The 21496-nt window shown below is 38.2% G+C and overlaps 1 protein-coding gene across 1 annotated transcript; it reads right to left on the bottom strand.

Moving 5' to 3' along the window:
* Positions 1 to 262: 262 nt before the first annotated feature.
* On the bottom strand, positions 263 to 13621 carry LOC127503978 (polyunsaturated fatty acid lipoxygenase ALOX15B-like). Its single transcript, XM_051878267.1, has 15 exons — positions 13443 to 13621; positions 13046 to 13196; positions 12265 to 12469; positions 9702 to 9783; positions 9490 to 9612; positions 7140 to 7243; positions 6872 to 7041; positions 6617 to 6760; positions 4357 to 4560; positions 3768 to 3854; positions 3268 to 3437; positions 2793 to 2914; positions 2151 to 2251; positions 1152 to 1322; positions 263 to 833 (listed from the first exon to the last, which is right to left on the bottom strand). The coding sequence occupies exons 1-15, from the start codon at positions 13601 to 13603 to the stop codon at positions 654 to 656; spliced, it is 2175 nt and encodes a 724-aa protein (XP_051734227.1). The 5' UTR covers positions 13604 to 13621; the 3' UTR covers positions 263 to 653.
* Positions 13622 to 21496: the final 7875 nt, after the last annotated feature.

Genomic DNA, 21496 nt, shown 5'->3' with positions numbered 1-21496 from the left:
GCTGCTGTGCAGTCAAAATTATTTTTCTGGTATCAATGTAAAGCTGCTTTGACACAATCTGCATTGTAAAAAGTGCTATATCAATAAAGGTGGCTTGACTTGACTTGACTTGACACACACGCACACACACACACACACACACACAGAGAGAGAGAGAGAGAGAAAGAGAGAGAGAGAGAGAGAGAGAGAGCGAGAGCAGTGTTTGCTGGTTTCTAGACCGAGCAAGCTGTTGTTTTTGTAATAAACAAACAACACAAATTAATTGTACTGTAATCATACTGTATTTTGCACTGTAACACAAAGGCACAAGCAACAAAGATGGGACTGTTTTAGTTTTTCACACTAGTGTGTAATATATGACAGTTTACAGTAACCATGTGAATAGTTGTGTTTGAGTTTGAAAAAGAATTATACATTTTTTATGCAATGGATTGTATTGGTTTATGTCACTAGATGGCAGCACAGTTGTAAAAACTTATATCTCAAAACTCACAAGTTCAAAGAAATGCAAGCAGTGCCTTTCACATTATTTATTTTCCTTGAAAGGCAATATCCATGATCTCACTTTGAGTTATTTTTGCTTTGGTCTTTATTTTTATTGACAAAGCTATTAACAGAAAGACAAACATATTAAGAAGGACTACTGTATCCTTTCAAATGGCTACACTGTTGTCCACATTTTTGGGGTTCAGATAGATGTAGGGAAGCTCCAACTTCTTGTTCCGCTCCTCGATGAGATCTGACAACTCCCTCAGATCCTTTTGAAAATCTTTAATGAGCTTGTAGGGGACGTCTTCATCATACAGATTTTCTGGGAAATGTCCCAGAGGGTACTATGGACAGGGTAACAAGATTGTAATCGTAAATCGTAAATAACATGTTGATAATGAACATGTTTATATCAATGTTTAACACACGTATGACAGCACACTAATATTCTGAAAGTGCCCACTGCAACACTATGCTTACAGTTTGCTAAATGTCCTTTGTAATGTAACAGTAAGGTAATGCAAAACAGAGGAATGGAAGCAGTGTAAGTAAGCCATTGTCATCCAGAGTAATATGATGGCATACACAAGATTTTTTTCACAGCAAAACTGAATTGCAATTTGAATTGTCTTTGAACGTGCCCTGATGATGTACAAACTCACATGGTCTGCAGAATCCTTGGTCAGCAGTCTCAGGACAGCCATCCCATTCACCGTCGTGCTCACATCAGGCAGGGTCTCCAGGATCGTGTCCTCAGTGGTCTGGCCTTTCACCTTGGGAGGGGGCTTTCTGAGGGCAGTGGGGTAGTTAGGCATCCAGCCACCAAAGTCAAACTGGGGGGAAAGAATTGGTGAAAAATGTGACATATAAGCCAATTCACGAGTTCACGTTTACATATAATTAAATACAGTAAGAGTTATGTGTATTTGGCATGCTGTCCAGAGAGAGGGCTCCGAACTTGGAAATTTTGGCCCGAACCCAGAGTACTCCCCCCAGTTGTGGTAAAAGTAGATAGAACTGAAGTGAGGAGAAGGGGTGGAGGAGGGATGCTGATGAACTGTCAGACGAACAGAAGTCTGCTGTATTCATACCTCTTGTCATTGGTTTGCATTGATTAACTGAATGCTCTCCACCTGAGCTGATTAGGTTAATTATCTGCACCTGTTCCTTCCGAATTTTGTTAATAAAACATCATATATTCACAAAGAATAACAGCACATAATTAACATCCCTTAGACCATGAAAAGTGGATATGGACAGGTTTTTCTTGTCGTTGTGGAATATTTGCTCTAGGAGGTTAAAGCATCTTGAGGAAATGTTAATAACAGACAACAGTTAAAAGGCAGAGTCCGCAAATCTGTTTCGCGAAAGGCTGTTGATATTCAAGCTCAATAGCCAATCAACTGAAACCCCTCCCCTTCATGCTCCCGAAACTTGATTGGCTGGCATTGTTTATGGCTCAGTCCAAACCACTATGTTTGTTTCCCATTTTCATAGCCAGGACAACAGAGGGTTTTTTGAGCTCGGACACTGAACGGACAGCTAGAGGAATGTATGGAGCAATATGCTGGATTTGAGAAAAAGTGTATGGGATTAGGATCACGGACTCCAGCTTTAATGGCTCTGTGTGACTGGAAGTGAATTGACTTGTACTAACTGACCTGTCCATTGTTTACAGCGGCATGTTGGGCTGAGGAAGTGAAGATCACCATGGTGACAAACTTGACAAGCTCCGTCACAGTCTGAAAAGATGATGGTATTCCTGGGAAGAAGAAAGAAAAGCTGTTTCTGTGAGGAACTCAGTTAAGGATGTTTATATTTGCGCGCACACACACACACACACACACACACACACACACACACAATGAAATGGAGAGGTGAGCTTTAAACTATAAACTACTTTTGTCTGTTGACCTGATTCAATTCTTTTCCATGAAACAGTGAATTACAGTGGGGTTTATAAAACAGGTTGTGCCTCAAAGCAAATATGTCTATGCTATGCTGTGCAAATACTGAGCTGAACACAAAAAAAGAAAGGAAACCTTTGTTGGATTAAATGTCCTATGACAACAGCTCCTTTGGAAATGCATACTCATTGGTCTATCCATTTCATTTCCTTTAATCGCCGCCTATTCTAGCTTATGCAACTCTAAGCAATGTCTGAAACCTGTATTGTGAGCACTTCTTGTGTCTATTTGCCTATTCATGATTAATCACTTGTTGTATTCCTCAATTGTAAGTCACTTTGGATAAAGCGTCTGACAAATTAATAAATGTAATGGTAAATATAAATGATAACAGACCTGAGTCGTCTCTTCCCAGGAAGCCATGGGTGAATATCTCACTGATCCAACGCTGAAGCTCTGTGTCCTTCTGCACTCTTGCATCACCTTGATAGTAGTGTGACAATATAGCCCCAACAAACCTGTAAGCAACCTCACAGTCAGATGTTTTCAGGGTTTACATATTTACAGCTTTACTTTTTTTTTTTGGTAGATTTGCGTTGTAATTATTTCTTAACCCTAACCCTAACCCTTATTCAAAGCGACTTGCAACACAGTACATGTACAGCATGTGCTTACTGACTATTAAACCCATGAACCTGTATAATTGACACTGTATTTGTTAAAATATGAATCAGACAGTGCACCAGGATGTATTAGTTCGGCCCTAAAAACTGGATGTATTATGTAACACACACATACACATAGTTAGAGAGTAGAAAGCATAATGCCTATTAAAAAAAAACACTAGAGTAAACTCCACTGGTAGTCATACTTGTTGATGATATTCCACAGTTTCATCCCATCATCTCTGTAGTAGTAGTGGGGAACATTCTCCAGGCCTCTCTCAGAGATGTTATCAGGAAGACAGAGGGCGCTGTAGGTCAGGGAGGCAGTAGCACGCTTCATCAACTTTACCAATGACTCTCCACCAACTCCTGCATACTAAGAGTAGAATCATTAATGGAGAGAAGACACATGACATAAAGTTAGGTTAAAGGCTATAAACAAAGTACTGGCACCACAAATCCAATAATAATTTCCCCCAAAGTTAAATAAACAATAATAAATTTAGGAAAAGAGTAGGTTGTTTAAGAAGTCAGTCTTGACAAAAAACATTAAATAGCCATTATGCATTTTTTACCAATCTTACAAGATATGTCTGCAGGTAGATAAGATCATGAGGAGAAATTTGCTGAATTCAACAAAAAAGTGTATTGGATTTTAATTGAAGATTGAACCTTTAGTGCCTGTTTAACAATGCAGTATGCATACCAGGGTAATGGCCCCATCCTTGGATATCAGGTCAGTCCGGGCCATGATGTTGATCTGGAACGTGTATCGAATATGGGGAAAGAGGAGCTACAAAAGGAAAAGTAAGTAAGAGATTTGTATTCACAGTCTTTGAAGATAAAAATATATGAATGAATAAGGAATTTTAACTTCTTGTGTGTGAGTGTGTGCGCTATTGCACGTGTGTGTGTGTGTGTGTGTATCTGTACCCGTAAGCCTTCTTTTGTAGGTGACTCCCTACATTCCATTCCTTCAAGTTATTTTTACATGAATTACAGAATTTTAAGAATGATTCCATTTTTTGAGAAAAGTTACAGGAAGATGAATGGGTTTGAGTGAGACATTAGTGACCCCTCATGTACCTAATGTTCTGTGTAGTCTGTGTCCACAGGCTATAGATAAGTCAGTCCTGCTCTCCAAAAGGCAAACAGTGAAGGGGAGGCTTTTTTGTTTAACTCACTATCATTTTCTCTCTCTGTGGATGTGGTATGTCTGGAACATGCCCCTGTTTTGCTAAGAGGCCTCACCGTTCACACATGTCAAACCAACTTATGTGTGACAGATTCAATACCTTGTAGAGAGGGTGTGGAGAGGGAAGATTGCGCAATGTCGTCATGGCGAACACTTCTGCCAGAAGGTGAGTTCTCAGCAGGTGAAAGTCGACCTCGTGAACGGCAAACTCTGCATTTCGGACGTAGATCTTGGCCAGTTTCCAGTCAGCCTTTGAATCCGTTGGGAGGAAGATGGGATTCTCTTTGCTGGGCTTTTGCCTTAACTGTGCAAATTAAATTTGAACGTGTGAAAATTGTACAAACGGTTCCTGAGGGAATCTAGGTTATGATTTTTCTCTCTTTCAAGAAAATGACAAAGGATTTCCATGGCATCTCCTGTAATTACTCTATTGAAGACACTGACATCTTAAAAACAGAGGTTTATTTAATGTTTAATTATTCAGGCAATTCTGCCTTCTCATCATTTGTACATTACATTTCACCTTTCCTTTGTTTCTTTTTAATAATTAGAATGTTTACCTCATCTTTCAAGATTTATTCATCTGTAATTAAATTTAATAATGCCCCCCCGGACATTTGGCGCCTAGGTATCCCCAGGTCCTCTTTCGGTCTAAGCACTTCGACGTCACCCTGTATGGGATATCGCTTCTTGAGCATTTCCCAGCTGAAGCAAATTCTAATCCCACTACGGCCGCGTCAGTTTTAAAGCTGGTACACGCCAATGGTTCTGCCTCTTTCACTTCTTCAATTTGTCCTAGAGAGCTGAGCTGTTGGAAGCCTTTTCATTGCACTTAAACATTCCCGGGTTAGAATGCTTGAAGGCTTTTAAGTGCTTTTAAGCAGACTTCTGTCCCTGTTCGAGCCGTCTTCAAGCATTGATTTGAAGAACTTCAAGAGGTGTCCATGGGGTGGAGTTACTCCAGGTTCGCATTTGCTGGCTACGCAGTTTCTCAAAGGTTGTAGTCGATTACAGCCTCCTCCCTCTGTTATGGTCCCGCTGTGGGACCTTACTCTGGTGCTCCGAGCAATGACCGCAGCGCCTTTTGAGCCTTTAGATGAGGTCAGCCTTAAAATGCAGGCTCAAGGCCGTGACTAGCGTAGTGAATCGTGGAAGCTATCCGCTTGGCTTATGAGGCCTCTGGTTTTCACCCCCTTAAGGGGCTGAGAGCTCACTCAACCTGTGGGGTGGCAGCGTCTTGGACTGTTTGGAAAGGTGTTTCCATTCAGGATGTCTAACAGGCAGCGAGTTGGGCATCTGGGGATACCTTTGCTCGCTTTTACAACCTAGATATCACGAGCACTCCTGTGGCTTGTTCTGTATTGTCTGTATCTTGGTCTTAAGCTTAGTGGGCTTTGACTTTACAGGTAGATGTTGGCCTGCTATGGCACTGCTGCCTGACACACCTCCACCAGTGCCCTTGGGTCAGCTGCAGGGTCATCAGCCGAGTGCCACTGATCACCGACATTTCACTCCACTGCCATTTCACTTAGCCAGCTGAAAACACTAGACACCCTGCTTAAAACGCCTATTTGTGAGCGCTTGCGAGTGCTTCGGCAGCGCAACGTTTTTTTTAGTTGAGACGCTTTGTTGCTATGATACGGAATATCCGTGGCACTGTTACTTATAACTAATTTTGCAGGTAATTTGTTTCAGACTAAAAAAGTTGACGCAATGTAGAGTACTTGCTATGTATGTTCGGAGACCAGCAATATTAATTTCTCATCCATTTTGTTTCGTTCTTTGCTTGTTAAGGTCGTTGTACAGCAAGAATGTTGTGACAGTTGGTCGGTGTTGTATTTGTCCCGCCCCTTCTCCACTCTGATTGGGTGGCTGAATAAAAGTTGACAGTAATGAGCGCAGTGTTTTACTCACAGTTGAACATTCTTCAACTCGAGGCAACCAGTAAAAAACGCCGAGCTCTCAGCGCTTGAGCCTGAAAAAGACTTAAAAAACGCGGCTCTTCCATTGAAAACAATTGGAAAATTGAAAAAATTGTACTGTCATTCTCACTGAGGCACTGTGCTATAAATCTCCCATACGTCAAATGATCTCTCTGATGGAGAACACAAGACATCCCCTTCGTCTGCCTCAGTGCTCACGATTGTTCAAGTGTAGGAAAGAGGCAGAACCAGTGGCGTGTACCAGCTTTAAAGAAAATCAGCACGCTGCTACTATGCAGCAGGATTAGAATTGGCTTCAGCAGGGACATGCTCAAGGAGCGATATCTCATACAGGGTGACATCTCGTGTTCTCCCTCAGAGAACCGAGGTTATATACATAACTCATGTATTTCTGCACTTCAAATGCAAGATACTCACCTGAATGGCGATGGGCAGCATCATGCCATGAGGGTTACAGTACAGCAGGACCAGGGGAGCCGTGAGATACTGCTGCCTGCCACTGACTACATTTCCCACCAGTCCATCCAACATGTTATAGTCAGACAGGAAGATGTTCCCTTTCTGGGTGTGGGGGTAGATCACACCAAGTAATGAAGAAACACAGAAAATTAGACAAAACCAATGCAAACCAGACCCGGTAATTCCAAATCATGCCAGTAGCAAGTAGTGTACCTTCATCTCCTGCTCCAAGCTGCTCCCTCTTAGGGAGTCTTTGACCATGTCGTCTGTGACGAGGAAATTCGCGGGCAGCTTTGAGCAGCGCTGGATCATCATGGGATTGAGGCCATTCAGAAACTGGTAGCCAAAGAACTTGTCCTCATCCCAGTGCTCCTGAACATATTCTGCAAAGCATGCTATGTCAGAACATATGCTACAGTACAGACAGTACCTTATTTGCAATACAGCCATTTTGAGCAGTTCGTTCATTTAAGATGAGTACCTATGGTTTTCCCTCTGTTTTCAAAAATAATTACTTCCAGTTGGCTGATGCTTTCCCACGATCTTCTGCTGTCAGCTAATCCAGTTAGTTTCAGAGCAGCTAGCCTACACACACAGAATACACAGGTACAAACATTATTACTAGAACTAACCTTGATATACTACCTATGAGCCATCATAGCTTTAGTTGTGAGCATCTTTGTAGGTACTATTAGATATTATATTATTACTGTCTTCAATCAGACAAAGCTATTTTGCGAATGCCATCCACTTACATGCAAAATACACTGAATATTCATGGGATCATGTTTTTAAATCACCAGTTAATTTTTAACTAAAGCATACTTAAAATTAAATCTAGCTATAAATATACAGCATTTCCACCAGTGCATATAACTAAAAACACACCATATTTAGGCTAACCTACAAACAAAAAACATTGATACAGTCCATTGTCCAAACAATAATGGTGAAATGGTTAAGCTTGCTGTCATAAGCCCACTACTTATGAACTCTCTAAATGCATCTCTGGAGTTACCATTACATTGGGTAGCATGCTTTTAGCTGAGTATACATTCTTGAAAATTTATCACAGTTCATTTTGAATAAAGCATACTCCAAAGTAATAGACTGACATTGCCTCTACGTCACATATATAACTTATTTCTCCTGTGGTGCTTGGGTCCGTGGAACCCAGATGCAACAGAATTTTGTAAATCGTAGGTGGGAAAGGGCAAACATGGTAAAATAAACCCAAAACAGTTAATCCAATGAAAAACAGATGGCGTGCAGTGTGTGAAAGTACACCAACACTCAGACACAATCTGTCTTCTCCCTCTTTACTGATGACCATGAATAGGCCTACTGTCCACATTGCTTGTAATTGAAATAGGGATGCACCGATACCGATACCAGTTTCGGTATCGACCGATACCAAGCTCCTGTACTTGTACTCGTACTTGTAAAAATACCCCCGATACCAAAGACCGATACCTCACGTGACGTAACTGACAGAATTTTCCGTGCACAGAGACACCGACGGCAGCAGCAGAAACAATGTCAGCCTCAGGGGTGTGGAAATACTTAATGATGACAACACACACATTGCGAACTGCATGCTTTCAATCACAATTCATTATCGATTAGTGAAGGCGGGATAGGCGGAATCGCGCTGAATGACACAGACCAAAAGCGCTCTCTCTCGCGTGCGCGCTCTCTCTTTCTTGCGCGCGATCCCAGTTCTCTCAGACAGCGCGCGATCAGTTCTCCTCGCGCCTGAATGGTCAAATGCACACATAGTTGTCAAAATGTCCATCGTGTGGAGTATCTCACGTAAACACAGTGGGTAATGGCTTAAGTCGACGTAAACATTTGGGCGAAAACAGGATATGTGTCAGTATCCATGGATTCGGTCTTAAAGGGACCGTAGCCTATATTTGCCATTAATGTTAATAAAACAACAAAAGATGTTAAATAAATGTATACATGGTAAATAAACCTACTGTATCTGAAAAACAAGTTTATTTAATTTGTATCTCTATAGTATTTGTTGTATTGTTTGTAATTTGTTTGTAAATTTCTTTTTATATAACAACAATTATATATATTGGTAATTATGCCCTTTGAAGGTTATTGTGAAATTTTTACTGTGAAATTATTGTTCTTTAAGTTGTGACAAGCACATCAAAATTATTACGTTTTTCATTAGAGTAATAATAAAGAAGCTGTCCTACATTCATTACTCTCACTGTGTTGTGCTTGGAAAACTGCAACATCACAAAAAAAAAAAAAAAAAAAAGAGAGAGAGAGAAATTAATAAATGTATAGGCATCGGTATTGGCGAGTACTAGAAAAAAGTATCGGTACTCATACTCGGTCCTTAAAAAATGGCATCGGTGCATCCCTAAATTGAAATTAGAGTCGACACCTGTTCAGTTGTTTGCCTAAATTTGTATGGTTGTGTTGTTCTAAAAACCCAATATTGGGTCCAGCACATACTGAACAGTGTGTGTAATGGCTTCCTTTGATCTATATCCACTTCCGAGTGGAAAAGTATCTTTGACACTACAACCTGTTTGAGCAAGACTTGATTTTTATTGTAACAAAAAGGTGAAAACTTAAAAACAAAACTGTGATTCCAAAGTAAGCAGTATAGAGTAGTGTAGGTCAAAAACTGTCTCCCAAAAATGGAAAAATCCCAAAATGGGTGCAATTCATTCCCTTTAAAGTGAAAGTACAGAAATATAGTAACATATAGACTGAATAACAACATTAGTAACCGTATGGCTTCTACAGTGTGTAACAAAGAGATGAACACTACAGGAGTGTTAAAAAATGACTTGGTCACTTACTGCTTTCCAGCAGTGGAGTAAAACTCGGTTTGCTTTGTGAAAGAGAATCGGACTTCAGCTGGCAGATCGAAGGCAGTGTCGCAATCGATAACTTGGGGCGTGCCCTCAGCATACACGCGCCACCTGAGAATTTAATTTCACTGAATTTATTTTAATGTAACATTGACACTTCACTGTCACACCTGACTTGTATTGGTGTGCTGCCCACAAACCTAAATAACTTTTGTTGCTCTTCTAGCTGCCTCGTCCTTTGTCTTTGAGCTATTGGATTGGTGTCCTGGAACACAAGTGAAGCTGAAATGCAAATGACAATATTAATTCAAAATCTAAATTTGTTTGTTTGCAAAAAAAATGTAGGCTATATTTTGTATGTATCATTACTTGATCATAGGACGATGACTTGTCATCCATGTAATTTTTTATTTTTTATTTTTTATCATAGACACTTTAATTTTATTATAAATGTGCTTTATTTTAAAAAGGCTAATGGTAGCATTAGTCACAGTGTTCTGAGATACATAAAAAAATGAATATGAATGACAACTACATACAGTACATCTCTCCATCATATGAAGACAAATGTTTGCTTAAAGGAATTCTTCTGCGATGTGCGAAAGTGTGTGTGTGTGTGTGTTTGTGACATATCAGGACACAAATTTGGATAATGACATGGGTATGACATAGGTATTACAAGGAGAGGGTGACTTATGAGCAGGGCCATGCACAGGAGGGTGGCCCGGTGACTAGAGCCACTGCTCCTCTGCCCTCATCAGATGAGGTGCCCCTCTCGCCCCCTCCTCTCCCTTCAACAAAATTCCCATAAAAGTGGTCTGTTATCGCTCCGCTAAAGATCCACTAATTCCGCTAATCCGCTCCATGTTTTCCCGCTCGCTCCCCAGTATCACTCACAGCCTGTGTCCGTGCTCAGGCGAGTGTGTGGAGATGACAGTTCCAGAAGTTTGTCCCAATTGACAGGTAGATGCTTTATAATCCACATTACAGACAGTGATTGGGCTGCAGAATTAGTAATTTGGTAGACTGTTTTTGTATTTCTGCCGGTAATGTTTTACTCCTGGTCCTATAGTGCTAATAACTAGTACAGAACATCCATGTTCTTGTAAGAGAATAGGAACTCGTGTCTAATCAAATTATTATACCCGATCTTATATAACATAAATAACACCAAATTTACTCTTGTTGGCACACTTGGTAGACAAAAAAACAATGCCTTCACAAAAAAGAAGACCAAGACATAGCGAAGGGAGGCTGTTAAAGGCCATTCATCATTGCAAACATTGATTCAATACTCCAGCATGCCAGCTAACCATGGTTTTATTACGAATAAAATAAACAAATAAACAAAAAACATGGTTATTGTAGTTACTCCATGGTAACCACAAATTAACTATAATTCTGCTTCAAAATCTATGGCATGATAGATATGGCATTTGTGTGGTTATACAAATGGTAATAAATACGCCAGAAACCATGGTTTTACTATAATAAAACATGGTTAATTTTCGTAAGGGAGGTAGGCTAACTCATCATGTGGAACTCATATCAGTGGGATTTCAGTAAAATACAAATTCAGGTTTTAGTTTTTTTAATTTGACAGAAACTTTCCTTAATAAGCCTTTATCTGACTGAATTCTTCCCTGCTCTGAATCACTTTAATCACAAATCCTTTAACAGTTCAATAATCTCTATTCAGTTTTTGCAGAATATAAGCTGTTTTCATGACTTTTCAAGGCATTGCATGATTTTAATCTTCAGAAAGATCTTTCTTCCTCTCCATACTACACAATAACTGTGACTTGCTTAATAATGTGGAACAACTTATTTAAGTAGGTTTTCCATTTACCCAAGAACACCTGGCAAACTATTGAGACTGATACAGTTATCTAAAAAGATATGAGAAATAATTTTTACTTTACTAAAATCATACTAATATGTCATTTGGATAATAATTTGGAACACAATGTATAGATTTATGCTTTATAATATTAAATTAAATGTATTATACTTCCATTCAAGATGAAGCTAAGGCAGGCAAATCAGACAGTCACATGTGGCTGAGAGTAAAGGGATATGCTAGAAATATGCTAAAGACAGACAATAAATTATGTGAATGTAAGAATAATTACAACAACTTAAAATCAATTAACTGAATTAGCACTAATCTTAATTGTTTAAAATATGATTGTAAAAGTTGTGTTATTCATTCTATATATTAAGATGATATTGCCAAGAGTCAACTAAAAAGAATCAAAGTGAAGGTGCTGTCTTCTCTTTTAATTGGATATTTGTAACAAATGAATAATTTGTATTAACAAGCACCCCACCCCCCAATATCCTTCCGTCCCTTTAGTGCTGCTTTTTTTGGTTTGGGCCACTGCCCCTTAAAATGTCTGTGCACTGCCCTGCTTATGAGGACATTACCCCATGTCCCCATTTTTCAAACGGCTTATAAATCTTGAGAAAGAAAAAATGTGCACAGTTTCCTGTGATGGGTAGGTTTAGGGGTAGGGGTAGTGTAAGGCGATAGAAAATACGGTTTGTACAGTATAAAAACCATTACGACTATGGAATGTCCTCACTAAGACAGCAAAAAAAACCTGTGTGTGTGTGTTTGTGTGTGGGGGTGTGTTTGTGTGTGGGTGTATGTTTGTGTGTGTGTGTGTGTCCATGCAGTACATTTACAAGACATCACCACTGAACTTTCAAGTACACTGGTAAATGAGAATTTTGCCCATGATCTGAATTGAAAGTGCCTACCTTTAGCAGGTCTTAAAACGAGCCTCTCGTTACAGTCAAGCCAGCAATAGCACGGAAACAAAATCTCATCACCTTCTGGCGTGTTGACCAAGATCTTATCACAGAACCACTGGTTGTAAAGAAGACCCATAAACGGCTTGGAGTAGAGCTTGACAGATATGAGCTTTCCCAGGGATGCCTCACAGTGTATCTTAAATGCTCGTTCCTGCAGAGACATATTTACGAGGGCTTATTAGGGCCATTGTAGGTAAAAATTATAATAATAATAATATGGAGTTGGGGGAGGGGATGTAAAATATCAAGAAGAAACTCAGAATTTCTGTTAAAAAACAGATATTCTGAAATTACAAAATTACAAATTTGTGTGAAAAAAACACAAATTTGCAAGAAAAAACTTGAATATTCTTTGATTATAAAGTCCCAAATTTGTGAGTAAAAAACTCTGAAAAATAGTGTCAAGGAACCACATCACTTTATATTGGATGGATGTTGCTTGCCTCATCACACCACAGACGCAACCGTAAACAGGGATCCCTCATAAATTTCTCAGAATTTTACCCCTCCTCCTCCATATTATTATTATTTTAATATCCCATTGTACATTTGGGAAGATAATTTTAAGGTAAATATAAAATGCAATTTTTTTTTTATCATTACTCCATACAGCTTTTATACTCACTCTTTCAAATATCTTCCATTAAATGTAGCTTTCTGACTAATAGTTTTTGAACCAAAACTCCTTAGTTTAATTGGTTTAATTGGTTTAATTGGGTGCACTTACCGATCCTTGCAAAAATGCCTGAAGGCGATTTAGATTCTGTTCCTCACTCTCAGCCTCACTACCACGCAGCTGGATGTAGATGAGGCTAGTGGTGCCCGCCAAGAGCCTCTTTCCTGTGTGCACCGTTACTGTGTAGATCACCATGGCTGTTCTGAAAAGTAATGGCCAATGATTTTTAAGAAAAAGTATGAACAAGATGTGACCACCAAAGAATGTCACATAAAGTCCAGAGAGGGAGAGAGAGAGAGCGTAAGTGAAAGAGAGAGACAGCAATTCTCACATGTAATCAGAAAAGTCACAACGCTACTGCTGTAAGAAGTGTAAAATCTGCTGTTAATAGATTGATTGTAAAGAGAGAGCATTATATGTCATGGAAATTACCACAAAAATTAAATACATTTTAATTGAACACTCCGTAGCAAAGATCTTGGAGAAAAGGTTTTTGCCAAAACAAGGATCTTGTTCCTTTAAAAAAAAAAACCTGAACGAGAAGTGGCCAAGAGCAGAAGACTTCAAGCATTTTATATCTTTCTCGTAATGCATTTTCATCACTGTCATGACACCCGATCTAAAAATGAATGCCTACCTTTGTCCAAATAAGGAAACATCTTCAAACTTAAGTTTATGATTGGTTGTAATGTTTCTTGACACTGACATTTAATCTTTGAATTTGTCTATTCACGTCTTGCAAAATCATGCTATTGTAAGGATGTAGCAACTTGGATTGTCGTTGACAGAGGCATTATGCAAGCCCCAATTCTGAGGGGGGAGGCATTTTCATACATTCCTCATCTCACCTAAGATAACCTACCTCTTGCACTATCAATCACCTGACTGAGGACTAGGCTGGGGCTTTCTGACTTTTTTTTAAAGAATGCTGAGATTTTCCTCTCCATCTTGACCCGGAGATAGCAAGAGGAATTTAGTGTTGCTAACTATAACCTGTGATAGTGATGGTAAAAAACTCACTGCTTGCTGCCCTAAGATTCACAGTGCTTTCATTTACCAATATTAAATGTGAGCCAGAGGGCTAAACAACTAGACTGACGGATGGCTACGGACTATAGCTGGTACTAGCCAACTTTCTTGCAGAACATTGGATTAACATTTCTATGCATTCTATGTCTGTCACAACTTTTACTGATATCTGTACAGGCTGTTTTAGGCAGTTGAAAAAAAGAGGAAGTCTTATCTGACCACAGCTCAACATTTGACCTCTTTTTAACAGAAATAAGAGAGAGAGAGAGAAGAAAGCTTAGTTAATTAAACATAAGTTTGTTAGAAAGTACAGGTACATATTCATAACAAAACATCCGGTACACATGGTACAGATTTTCTATTGTTAGATTCATTGAACACTTAGTAAAGCTCTTCAGTTATCAAAAGAAGTCTTCATTCAGTTTTCATTCTACATTCCCTTACACAAAGAAAATATATTTCCCTATATGTCACAGATGGCTCTACCATCACCCAACCACAGCACACGTCATCACCCGAGTTCTAATCACGCACACCTGCATCCCATCAGCGCAGTCATCAACAGCAGCACAAAAGGCACACGCACTCACACAGTCACTGTCCGGTCTCGTTTGCACATGGTCTTACCTGTATGCTTACCTCAAGGACTCCTTCCAAGATACTTACCTGTCTCCAGCGTGTTCCCAAGTCTCCTTCGTTGTTCCTCGTCCCGTGTGAGTTCCTCAGTGTCTTCTCAGCTCCAGTCTGTCATCTGCCTGCGATATCGGCAAGAGAAAAGACAAGTATCACTCCAGTATCCATATCTGCCACCTGTCTTATCTGCCATCACTTACCTGCACTCCATATATGCTCCTGGTTGTTCAATAAACTATATTTCCTGCATTCCAGTGTCTCTGTCCCCTTCTGTATTGTAACACTATATATGAATGATCAATATATTAAATGATTTAATGGTATATTTGACAATATACAGAATAATATATTGATAATATAATATATATTATATAATATAATAAATGTGACGCAAACAATGGACAATATGTCAGTATTTCATGGATTTACCGCTTTTGTGAACAAAAAGTGCTGTTGTTTGTTTTTCAATGGACACTCATGAACATTTTACCCAAGTGCGACGGATTGATCTTGCGATCGCTATTTCATTACAAAGGTATGGAGTCCCATTTTGATTTTTTCGTATTGTCATTTGCACACCCGACACAAATTACAATAATACTGTTGCTGGAGCATCTATATTGTAAAAAAAGACACCGTAGATAGTAAACCTTAGAACTTTCAAATGATATAACTTGTTATCTTTATTAATATTTTAGATAGTATCTAAGATAGATAGACAGCTTCTTTGGCCTGCTAACATGATCACGTCCTGCTAGGCGGGTGTGGTTTCAGCAACCAGGTACCTGTTATCTGTTAGTGTTTAAAGTTGTATTATTTTGGAATTTAAAAGGTTTATATATTATATATATATATGCTGTAACTCATTCTGTTAATGTGTGTGTATATATATATATATGTACATACATTCATATTTATATGGGAACATGTATGTGCAATATATGTACACAATAAAGGATAACACTTTATGAATATTACATGTAATGCTATTTTTGTCTTAATTTCTAAATATTTTATATGTATCGATATATAGCCATACATGGTCAATTCATATATTGCAGTATATTGAAACATATACAGGTGCTGGTCATATAATTAGAATATTATTTCACTAATTCCATTCAAAAAGTGAAACTTGTATATTATATTCATTCACTACACACAGACTGATATATTTCAAATGTTAATTTTTCTTTTAATTTTGATGATTATAACTGACAACTAAGGAAAATCCCAAATTCAGTATCTCAGAAAATTAGAATATTACTTAAGACCAATACAAAGAAAGGATTTTTAGAAATCTTGGCCAACTGAAAAGTATGAACATGAAAAGTATGAGCATGTACAGCACTCAATACTTAGTTGGGGCTCCTTTTGCCTGAATTACTGCAGCAATGCGGCGTGGCATGGAGTCGATCAGTCTGTGGCACTGCTCAGGTGTTATAAGAGCCCAGGTTGCTCTGATAGTGGCCTTCAGCTCTTCTGCATTGTTGGGCATCGCATCTTCCTCTTCACAATACCCCATAGATTTTCTATGGGGTTAAGGTCAGGCGAGTTTGCTGGCCAATTAAGAACAGGGATACCATGGTCCTTAAACCAGGTACTGGTAGCTTTGGCACTGTGTGCAGGTGCCAAGTCCTGTTGGAAAATGAAATCCGTATCTCCATAAAGTTGGTCAGCAGCAGGAAGCATGAAGTGCTCTAAAACTTCCTGGTATACGGCTGCGTTGACCTTGGACCTCAGAAAACACAGTGGACCAACACCAGCAGATGACATGGCACCCCAAACCATCACTGACTGTGGAAACTTTACACTGGACCTCAAGCAACATGGATTGTGTGCCTCTCCTCTCTTCCTACAGAACTAGACTGAGAGACCATTTAAAGGCCTTTGCAGGTGTTTTGAGTTAATTAGCTGATTAGAGTGTGGCACCAGGTGTCTTCAATATTGAACCTTTTCACAACATTCTAATTTTCTGAGATACTGAATTTGGGATTTTCCTTAGTTGTCAGTTATAATCATCAAAATTAAAAGAAATAAACATTTGAAATATATCAGTCTGTGTGTTTCACTTTTTGAATGGAATTAGTGAAATAAATCTTTTTGATGATATTCTAATTATATGACCAGCACCTGTAAGCACTAGTTTCCCATATATGGAAATGTATTTTGTAATATATCGCATTATATTTTGCAGTTTATTCCCATATATTTTTGTTCCTTAAGGGTTCACAAGTATTCTTATACACTGGGGATGGAATGGGAAGATTTTTTTCTGGGGATTCTGATATGATTCCCATGCCTAAACCTGTTTGGTGGTGCTGCTTGTTTGGTTTCAAACCTGTTTGATGGTTTCAGTTTGCACAAACCCCACACCTTTATCAAATAGGACAGTCCACACTGTTTGAGTTTGGAGCTCCGTCAAGTTGATTCTTAATCGCCTGTTTTTCATGACAAATTACAGTAATTCTCATTTTTTTTATACAGGAAAATTACTGTATTATTTATACTGTATTTTTTTTCTGTTTTCTTAAATTACAAATGTATGTAAAATTACAAAAATAATCTGTAATTAAATAGGTAAGTAATTATATTAAAGGTTTATGTCCATACTTACAATTTAACATTCTTCTTTGTAATTTGTAAAGTAAATCTTCTTAATTTTATATTTAGGTGTATTTTTAGATTCAAAATCTGTTATTCTGGATCCAAATATAGCAAACTTTTTTCATTACATCAAACAATGCATAGTCTGTTTTTAAAGAGTCAAAGCTGCACAGCTCTCCAGGTTGAAACTTTCAGTTGATCCAAATTGCTTCATAAAAAAAATTGTTAATAAAATGTGAGATGCAGGACAGAGGAATGAAAAAAGAGCATTGGCAAACACGCATGTATAGCTCGTGTTCACATAGATATCTCACAGAGTTTATGTCTAAACGCAAAGCTGCTTTTTCATTGTTTTTCTAAAAATTGCAAAATATTAACTTGCAATCGCAAGAAAATGTCAGAATTGCGAGTCTATTAACGATCTGAGCACATGATCTGAAGTTCATGATGCAGGTGCACTCAGGGCGTGTCCAAATCCACTTTTGCTAGTTTAATGACGGAAAAAAATGGTCGGCGCGTCAGGCGCATGGCCTAAAAGGGTTGTACCTATTTTCTTAATGAGTCATGGGTGTGTTTTGGGTGTAATAAACAATAAACTAATCAGAGTCTCATCTCCCATTCTCCGCTCGCGAGTCAGTTTAAATAAGTGTGTATTGCCACTATTGGTCAAATAATTAGCCAATTTCATTTGTCATTACTGCAAATAGGTAAATCTGATACATGCAATGACTATCCATTATGACATTTTTATCTTTATGCACACAATAATAATCTTTTACATTGTAATCCTTTTATTTTTAATATTTGTCATGTATGTGTGTGTAACAAGTGCGATGTGTGCACCCGCCTATAAGCGCATCTTACTAATGCACCCTTTAAATAACAAAAATAATACTGCACCATTGACTTTAGAGCAGGTTTCAGTTGGTCAATGGCGCAGTCGTTTTCAGTTCCTCAAAATAGCAACACGCCAACAAATGCGCCTGAACACACCTCGTTTTCAGACAATGGCCGAACAGATGGGCGTGAGTGCATTTTCTATTTAAACAACGTGGCGCTGGACGTTAAAATGATACCTGTGTCGAGCTGAAACTAGCAAAAAACACTTGCGTCGTGCCTGGCGTCACATTGCGCCGGCTGTATGATAGGGCCCCCATCTCCCTCAATTGTGCAGAAAAAAAAAGTCAGAATTGTGAGACAAACTCACAATTGCAAGAAAAAAGTCAGAATTGTGAGATAAAAAGTTGCAAAATGCATTCTGTGTGAATGACCCCCAAGAACGTATTTTGTGTGAATGTGTGCCTCTAACAAAGTCTATTCTGTGTTACATTTGTGCAGAATGCTTGTGTTTTACTAGCTTGTCGCTGGCTTAAAGGGGATGGCATGTCGAATATAAAGACTGTGGCGTGGATGATCACTGTCAGTGATGCCATACATAACTTCATAGACGGTCTGGCCATCGGAGCGTCCTTCACAGTCTCTCTGCTCACCGGCTTCAGCACCTCTATTGCCATCTTCTGTGAAGAGTTCCCTCATGAGCTGGGTAAAACACAGGCATAGACACCCATCATCAAAAGATCACTTCAATGGAATTTTTTAAGTCAGATTTTCTCTCTGCAGGTGATTTTGTGATTCTGTTGAACTCGGGCATAAGTGTTGGTCAGGCTTCGTGTTTTAACTTACTGTCAGTGATGTGCTGTTATCTGGGTCTGGCGTTGGGGATCCTGCTGGGCAGTAGTTTTGCTCCAAATGCTATCTTTGCCATTGCTGGAGGAATGTTCCTCTACATCTCCCTCGCAGATATGGTGAGACATCTTACTTCTAACTGAGGAAAATGTTCAAATTAATTACAATAATCATGACTGCCTCCCACTTATTACAACTCAGCATAAAAATTAGCCATGAAATATTGAAATCTGAATTGAAATCATGTTATAATCTTACCCACATCTGAAATCTCATACTCTCCTCAGTAGGTACTTATTTTGAATAAGTAATTATTTCACAACCGCTAAAAAGTATGTTCTATATAGTATGAATGCGTGTAGTATGAATGTAATCCGGATGCACTACATTCGTCATGTTGTCTTTATCATGTGACTTACCATCGCTTCACTGCCATTCACAGATCCTCTCCTGTGGCCTCATGGGATAGTAAAGTGTCCATCGTATGCACACTTCAGATGTAGTAGGTCATCTGGGTACTGTTTTATGAGTTCTGTGAATTCGGATATACGTATTTTGTCACATTCTGTGTTTCACCTTCTATATAGTAGGGAAGTATGAGATTTCAGATGCAGCCCTGCCCTGCATCCCAATGTCCACCCTTTCCACCATAAATAGTACTGAATATTAATGTCACATACTATTTAGGATGGATAGTATGCACACTGAGATGGGTGCCTGGAGTCATGACAAATCGGGTCTCCGTTAGGACCCCAAATGATCCCATTGGCTCAAAGAACTTTTAATGGGTACTCTCTTTAGTGCCTGATTACAATTCCTACAAAATCACATTATGATATATGTTGTTTGAACTATATTATAATGACCGATAAATGTTTTAGTTCACTTAAGTACTACCCTGATTAGCCAGATAACTTATACTCCACTCATTTGCATTATTTGACACCAGCCTAGTAATGAAACAAAAACTGCAACCATATTATAGTGATATTAATACTAAAGTCGTCTAAGATCATTTTCACTACAAACAACTGAAATGCATCTTGCGTATTTTTTACAGTGTACTTCATATTCTTCTCGTTATTTCCCTTTAGAGGCTAATTAATCAGAAGTCTTGCACATTCACAGAAAACACCTTATTTCCGCATTAAAAAAATAAGGTGGATAGACTAAACACGTAATACGCATGTGCATGCCTTCACCTTTTTCACAGATTTGCGTTTACATGGAGACGATAACTATCGTTTTCAAAAGCTCCCACTTTGAAACCTGTTTTCAAAAGTTAGCTTTTTCAGGCCACCAAAACGCTGTCGTGTAAATAAATGACCAAAATGCATAAAGAGTTTTCTGTTTTTAGTTGAAAACAATGTTGTGTAAACAGCCCCTTAATATAACAATATTGTCCATTACAAATACATGATTCAAAAAAAAAAAGTCCATTTCAAATACATTTATAAAAATACTGTCCATTTCAAATACATAATAAAAATGTCCATTACAAATACATTTTGAAAATACTTTCCATGATTTAAGAAACGAAAAAAAAAAATCCCATTTCACATTAATGTATTTGAAAGGGACAGTACTTATAAATCATTTATGAAAAAATGTCCATTTCAAATACATTAAAATATTAAAAATACATAAAATACATGAATTATGAAAACACTGACCATTTCAAATACATGATTTAAGAAGTCAACTTCAAGTACATGATTTATGAAAATATTGTACATTTCAAACATATTTATAAAATACTGTCCATTTCAAATACATCGTTTAAAAAAAAAGTCCATTTCATATACATTGAGAATACTGTCTACTTCAAATACATGATTTATGAAAATATTGTCCATTTGAAAAACATGATTTATGATCACATATGAAAATGTCCATTTGAAATGATTTTTAACATTTTTGAAAATGTTCTCTTTTATGAAAATAATGTCCATTAGAACAATCTTCATTTGAGATTTTTGAATCTTTGAGTTGTTTATTGGAATTATATGGAGCCCCGCACATGACATGCAAGAGAAAAAATTAAATCGTGCGCATGATTTACTAATCCGTTCTCTCGATTTACTAAATCGTGCGCACAATTTACTATTTTGTTCCCTTGATTTCAAAAATCGAGGGAATGAAATATAAATCGTGCGCACGTTTTAGTAAATCGAGGGAACAAATTAATAAATCATGCGCACGATTTAGCCTACTATTTTTTTCCTGCATGTCATGTCCGGGGCTCCGTAGAATTAGACTAGAATGTGTCCGTTTATTTAGAGGGAAAATTCTATCAACCTTTCTGTATCCCCATGTAACTGACTTGTGTCTGTGGGTCCGTGCAGCACTTACACTTAAACACACCATCTTACCTTATTACTCCTTTGCCGTTGCCTCTGGCAATGTGGGTGCACACGCACACCGCAGCACATTGGTTTTGGTATATGCAAACAGATTCATGAGTAATCCATGCTGCACATAAATGTTAAGTTAAATGTGGTAAATATGAGTTAAGTGGTACTTAAGTCTTTTGTTTCTTTGAATTTG

Source organism: Ctenopharyngodon idella, chromosome 21 (genome assembly GCF_019924925.1).
Source record: "Ctenopharyngodon idella isolate HZGC_01 chromosome 21, HZGC01, whole genome shotgun sequence".
Classification (NCBI taxonomy): domain Eukaryota; kingdom Metazoa; phylum Chordata; class Actinopteri; order Cypriniformes; family Xenocyprididae; genus Ctenopharyngodon; species Ctenopharyngodon idella.
Note: the sequence above shows the minus strand (reverse complement) of the source record. Positions and strands in the feature narration are given on the sequence as shown.

Excerpts from the sequence above, each read along its gene's own strand:
- LOC127503978 (XM_051878267.1), bottom strand. The coding sequence starts at position 13,603 with ATGACAGTGATGAAAATGCATTACGAGAAAGATATAAAATGCTTGAAG. Across the intron at positions 3,855-4,356 it reads CTCCACACCCTCTCTACAAG|CTCCTCTTTCCCCATATTCG; the intron begins GTATTGAATCTG and ends TTCCTTTTGTAG. Across the intron at positions 1,323-2,150 it reads CCGCTGTAAACAATGGACAG|TTTGACTTTGGTGGCTGGAT; the intron begins GTCAGTTAGTAC and ends CTTTCCCCCCAG.